The 6,919-nt window shown below is 35.4% G+C and overlaps 1 protein-coding gene across 1 annotated transcript; it reads right to left on the bottom strand.

The window, feature by feature from the left end:
- Positions 1 to 531: 531 nt before the first annotated feature.
- On the bottom strand, positions 532 to 6,919 carry LOC121795319 (exocyst complex component EXO70A1-like). The gene is made up of 12 exons (XM_042193842.1): positions 6,621 to 6,919; positions 5,332 to 5,427; positions 4,380 to 4,585; positions 3,461 to 3,709; positions 2,997 to 3,135; positions 2,685 to 2,897; positions 2,401 to 2,606; positions 2,087 to 2,287; positions 1,895 to 1,994; positions 1,291 to 1,400; positions 1,077 to 1,223; positions 532 to 931 (listed from the first exon to the last, which is right to left on the bottom strand). Exons 1-12 carry the CDS (start codon positions 6,816 to 6,818, stop codon positions 814 to 816), a joined length of 1,983 nt encoding a protein of 660 aa, XP_042049776.1. The 5' UTR covers positions 6,819 to 6,919; the 3' UTR covers positions 532 to 813.

The raw sequence follows: 6,919 nt of genomic DNA, 5'->3' as shown, positions 1-6,919 counted from the left end.
GTCCATTTCTCAAATCTAATGGCCGATATTAAGAAGGAAAAAGGAGGAAATATAGGAAAAGGAAATGAATACATCCCTATATATATATATATATAATCCTGATCAAGGTAGGGCTCATGACTCGCTGGTCAAAAAAGAGCATTTCAAACACAATAAAAGGTTGTTTTCCCCCTTTTTTTTCCCTTTTGTTTTATGGGAATTAGGATATGGTTTGATGATACTGTTCCCAATGATTGTTTGGTCATTCTAGCTTGTCCAGCAGGAGAGGATGTGATGTGCATGTGCACCCCATATCATATACACACAACACAAATTATAAGGAACTAATTCATCTCTTGCAGATGGAAAACTAAAAAGAAACAGCAATTTTACACTGTTTCTAGAAGTGAAACTGAGCAAGATACACAATACTTTTGATTGCAGAATATTATTATGTATGTATCAACAATTGTAGCTGAGCATAATATACAAGAGGAGAGATGTGTGTGCTTAGTTAAATTAGATCTTTTCCAAACTAAGTAGTTAAGACAATTAAGAAATAGGAAAATACATTCGAAAAGGTATGCACACACCTTACAAGAAAATTATCCACCAAAGAACAAATGATCTATCAAATTACTTGGCTATACAAGATTACAACACAAAATATTTGCCAATTCTGGTTAATAATGATGTACAATAATACATATTATTGACACTTTACAAAACAAATGCTCGACGTACCAAATTGATATCCTACATCAGCAACAATACACCACATCTGAAGGAGGCCTCAATAAAGCCCATTGTGGAAGAGTAGAGCTCACATATGATCTAACGCTTAGGCTCGTTCAAGGTTTTGCCCTCGAAAAATTCACCCAGCATGTGTTCAAGATCCTCAGGTGTGTATCTGATGTATTTCTGGGGATTCTTACCATTCTCAACCAAAGGCCTGTTCAATATCAAAAGGGCATCTAAGTAACACAAGAGGAAATGTAATTTTGATATTAACTCTAGTTTTGATGCTGAGGAAATTATAGATTGATTAGAGAAAAAAATCACATTGCAATTTTACTGAAAGAAAGCCAAGCACCCACCCAAACCGTTTAATGAAAGATCGGTAAGCAGGAAGCAACACTTCAGCAACAGCAAGCCTCAAAGATTCTCGAAGCTCAGTATCTGGAACTGTCCATTGAGATTGTCTTTGATGAAGCTCTTCAAATTGCACGTTGAATGTCTTTAATCTAGGGATGCACAACAGTGATTAGTCAAACCAGTCAACTATAACAACGCATTTCAAAATAAAAGCACCTGTCCTTGACAATTGCTCTAGAGACTCCACTACTATTTCCTCCATCGGCACCAACCGAACTACCACCTCCTGATGATGTCAGGCCTTGAACAGAGAGACACTGCAGAATCTGTGGAACACATTAAGTTGTAATTTCAGATGGACGATTCTGTGGAAAATTTTGTGAATTTTAAATGGATCATTGTTCATCAAGTATTTAATACTCCCTCCGTCTCCATAGAAATAGGCTGAATTTTCTTTTTCGTCTGTCCCACAGAAATAGTCCATATCTATTTATGGAAACCTTTTCCCCTTCTCTATAGTTTATCATTTATGGCCCCACCATCCACTACACTATTTTAACTACTGTTTCTCCTTCTCTCTTGCTTTACCAATTACGCATTAAAACCCGTGTCATCCTCAAATGGCCTATTTCTTTGGGAAGGAGGGAGTACTACTATGGCTACTTGTCGACTTGTCGTGATAAAGACAAGTAAACTTTTAGCAACACATCCCAGCAGATATTATACTTAGATATGCAAAAAAAATTTGAGCAATTTCACCTAAAGAGTCTTAGATAACTTGTCTCTCACATGGGGGAGAAAGAAAAAGAAAGAGCATAACCTTTGCCCATGCAATCCGCTTATATTGGTTTGCATGTTGTTGCACAACTCTCCTATGTCTCTGAACCCAATCATCCCCTAACAAATCTTTGGCTTCAGACCTACAGTAACCAGAAACAAGGAACAATTTTACCAACACAAGCACGAGCTAATAGCAGGGTTATATCTAAATACAAGTCTCATATTTACAAACCTGCGTACAGATCTGACCATATAATGGATGTTGTTCATCAGAAACAAATGAGTCAGAGAGGTGTCTCTATATTGCTTGGATTTCCCATCCAAATTGGTTTGGAGAGCCTGCATGATTCGCATTGTGACAGCAGCAAGCTGAGAATTTGAGTCATCTTTATTTTCAAATTCTTGGAAAAGTTGCTTCAGTGTTGATTGGTAGCTGAACATGGTAAAAATAAGTACACTCAAAATCATCAGGTGCCCATTATCTATTTAAAAGCCAAAAAAACTGTAGTCTTAATAATACAATAGGCATACTTCGGAATGACTTACTCAAACAAGAACTTCACATAGTTTATGACGTAGCTTGTCAGAGGGTGGACAGTCCCATCAGCAACAGCAGTTTTAGTAGCGTCCTTTTCCACTGCTTCTTCAAAGTCGCCAAAGGTCTCTTGTGCTGTTTGAGCAAGCCTTTTTGTCAATCCTAAGGCAGAGTCCCTAATTTCAGTGCAAGCTTTGCCTCTAAAAAGTGCTTCAATCTGCCAAAACGATTCATCATTTGCAAAATCAAGACATAGATGTTTTATAGTTGTTATTCTATTGAAATTTATCCTTACCTCTGAGTGAAGCTCTCTCATAATTTCGTACATATCTAAGAGAACAAATAACTTTTCAGGAGATCGCTTGCTTTTGGCAATTGCATCTCCAAAGCTAAGTAGTACAGCAACACTCCCGGCAGTAACTTCAGCAAAGCACTGATCCACGAGAGGATCAAATCCCTCAAAAATTTGATCGCAAACTTTACGCTCTCCAGCAAACAGCAACTTAACCTGTATGAGGATGATTGTATTAGTTGTTTCAGTTAGAACCAATGATATGCACATGAGCATTATTCACTAGAAAAAAGCATCATTAACAAAATGGCTTACAGCTATTCGCATATAATGTATCCAATTCCCAATCTTAGCTTCTAAAATTTCCCATTGCATCTTTTGCACATCATCTTTGCTGAGCTTTTCCACTCCCAATTTGCGCAGGCTTTCTTCTAAAACAACAGAACGGATATCCCTACATAATATAATGCAAATTTATTATATGGGGGGAAACATGTCATAGATACAGATAAATCTAAGTTGATATTCTATGAATGTATGTAAATCTGTTTTCGCTATCCAAAAAAGTTAGCAGACTGAGCTGATGGCAAAACTTACTGCCTAATACCAATATAAAGTTGTATACTATCCTAATATCAAATGTGTGGGACCCATAATACAATTAATATCTCTGAAGTTCAGTTTACTGGAAAAATTATCTCAATGAAAACTTAAAAAGAAAAGACAAAAAACACAATTACCACCAACCCTAGCTACAAGGCAGAAAATGAGACATTTACCTATATGTCTTTTGTAACTGCTGTTGATTCCCAGCTTGTACCATCTGCAATGCTAAATCATGCAACAGAGGTAAAATCCGAGGTGGAATTAAAGCTGGAGTAGTGTATGCGGAATTTTCGGATGTATTATTTTGATTATCGTGGTGGCTATTTGATGATGGAATCTTTCCAGTAGAATGTCCAGGTGATTCTGATGGTCGCATAGAATTGGGAAGGCACTCAAAAAGTCTTTCAGGTTCAACAGGTTTGCTGGAAAAAATTTAAAATTTCTTAGATAGAACACACAAATATAACATGCAAATGAACAGTAAAATACTCCTATATTTGTGTAAAATATAACTAGTGCTCACAAATGGGCACCAAAACAAAAAATAATGAAACTGGAGGACAAGCTAATGATGGGGTCCACCTAATGAGCAATCAGTGAAATATATACTTTCAATCGTGAAAATGAATTAGTGCAGAAAAGCATGCTTTAATAAGGATCATACATAAAAGGCTGGCAAGAAACTGACGTTTATTGGTTTGTGATATAATTCTTCCAGATGATCAACCTATTTGTCTACTTTGGGATTATATCATACCAGTCCATTTCTCTTTAAGATATCTATGTTGGGTAGTACTATATAATTAATTTAGATTTGCTACAGATTTGTGGACCTGATGACATCAATTCTATTATAGATTCTAATTAATGCGGACTAAACTTAGTCTTATGTTTATTACAATCAAGCAAGAATTACATATAGACCATTTCATTTCCCATAGATTTGGTACACACTAAGTCATATGCAATTACCACAATAATATTTCTGTGATTCTGTGGTTTTAGTGGGACTCAAAGTATGGATCAGGCAAAAAAAAAGAACATTAAAAACATTGATACAAAGTGTTTAGAGACATAAAGGGAAGAACTAACTTGTAAGACAATAATAGTTGTTTGAACTCCTCTTCTAGCTTTGATATAGCCTTGGCAAGTAAATTATTTGTGTGGTTGAGGACTCCATCACTACTCTTAAAACTTCTGTTGTTGCTGAAAAACTGGACGTTGTTCCTTAACTGCTCTATTGCTTGAAGATAACTCTCTAGGTCCTCATGTGGACCCTTCAATATTTTAGCCTCAGCCTGTAGACAGACACACAGAAAAAATAACTTAACCGAAGCATAAAAATCGGTGTCCGCAAATAATAACTGAGGTTGAACATAGCAGAAAAAAGATATATCCAAAGTTTAAAAGGGTATACTGATGGATTTTCAAAGCACCAAGCTCTACAAGGTGATCTTCTAAAGACATTGGTGAAACAAAATCTGGATAACTTTCTTTCAAAAAAATACTCCTGATAACTGATTTTGTGTAGGTTTTTATCAGATGCTGCTTAGTCAAAACAATATTGCTATAAAAACCACATGCTCCTCACACTTCAATATCGAGCACGCAATCCTTTTCTGTTAATTTAGCATAAGAATACGTTCTATAATGTTCACCATTAGTCAGTCAGGAAATCAAAGGATAAGTATGACCATTAATTTTTCAAACTATTTTCTTCTAATATTCGTACAGATACTAAGGTAACATATTTTCAACCATCAGACTTCCATATCCATTCCATATGATATCAACTTGTTTTGCTGCTCCACCTCTTACCTCAATTCAGCAAGTGATATGTAATAATAACAATAATGATTAACATCAAAGAGAGATTATATCAAAATAATAGCAAGTGTAAGAAACTAATGAACTTTATCCTTGTATCCTTAAAATTTAATAATATCGAACTCGGTAATAAATTATTATGGTATCGTTAGTTGTGAAAGCATATAAAGGCTATTCCGGAGATGATGAATATGTCTCCTCAAATACAGAGTCTTACCTGGCGAGAAAGATCAAACTGTGACAAGATGACCTCAGCGGCCTTCAAGGTTTTATCAATATTCTCATGAGCTCTCCGAATAGCATGTGTTCTAAGCTACAGAAAAGGTAGTGAAAGAAATTAGTAAATAACATAAATTTATAACATACATATCATTTACACATTCCAAATATTTGTAGGGGAAAAAAGTGTTTCCCAAAATAAGTTTTGTTTAACTATTGCAAACAATAAAAGAGCCAACAACATACATAAGTGAACATTATAACTATTATCCTGTTGCACTATTATTTATGTTGAGACAAAGCAAAATGTGATCTGGAAGATATGTGGAAACATCATTGAAATAACATGCTGTATCAAAATTTCAGGAAGATTTGTGACACATGCACCGAGAAATCCTCATATTTATATTGCCAAGTCATCCACAAAATAGCAGAGGTTCACTAAATTCAAGTAAATCTATTTTCTCGTAAATTTCGAAAATAAATCAAAATGCAACGATATATACTAAAATTTGCATGATGTTCCCACTCAATAATATTCTTCAAGTTTAGGTTAAAATTTAGTCATTTAAGCAGCGCTGCAAATTTAATCCTTTGCACTCAATTGTTCTTTCTTATTACAAATAAATGGCAATTATAACATTTACAAGTTCTGACTCCTAATTTGAACTCATTTTCAAATGAGTTAGGGTTCCATGTCAGTAATTAAAAAAATGCTGGAAATGAAGATGACATAGTAATGTATTTACTTTCCAATCGGCTAGTAGAAACATTCAATATCTAATGCAAGAGAAGACAAGATAACACTGAATAACCAGAAACCAAGTTTAAGATCATTAAGGTGAAGATTCTACAGTTTCCTTAAAATTCTTGGCTCAAAACAACTACGACAAGCATTAATAGAAAAAAACTAATCTTAGCCTACAAAGAAAACTGAGCACATTGACATTCCTAAACCCTGCAAGCATAGATTTACTAACTTAAGCTGTTAAGGTCCTACTGTTTAAATAAGCATGAAAACCTTTAACTGTCAAATGTAATTATGTTCAGATTTCGAATATTTAACTTCAAATAGACGATACAATTTGCTAAAGATCTCGTATTAGTTGATCAGTTTAAATCATTTTTAAAACGAGAATTGGATCTTCTTTCTAGTTCATTGCGCACTCATCATTCCCAACCAATTAGAAGGATTAAAATTCAAAACTTCCACTCAGAAATTAACTGGCCGAATCACGAATGGAACACTTTGGCAATCATTAATTGTGCAAAAGATGAGAAGAATACTTGAGTTGGACGCATGGCGGTTTCGAGAGCGGAAAGGCGATGGTCAAAAGATCCCAAAATAGAGACCATATTATCTGTGATGGACTGGCTCTTCAGCAGAGCCTCCCTCATCTGTGCTGCTCTGTCACTCAGTGTATCCGCTCCCACTGCCACAACTCCGATGCCTCCTGCCCCGCTTCTTCTCGCCGGAATCCCCATTTCTTCTTTTTGTCAGCCTGAATTCCTGCTCGGCAGGGGAGAAGTCTGGAGAGAAAAACACGCAGTAGTGTGCAAAAGGATGAGATTTTTCTGTTTGGGAA

The sequence above is a fragment of the Salvia splendens genome, chromosome 3, assembly GCF_004379255.2.
Source record: "Salvia splendens isolate huo1 chromosome 3, SspV2, whole genome shotgun sequence".
NCBI lineage: Eukaryota > Viridiplantae > Streptophyta > Magnoliopsida > Lamiales > Lamiaceae > Salvia > Salvia splendens.
Note: the sequence above shows the minus strand (reverse complement) of the source record. Positions and strands in the feature narration are given on the sequence as shown.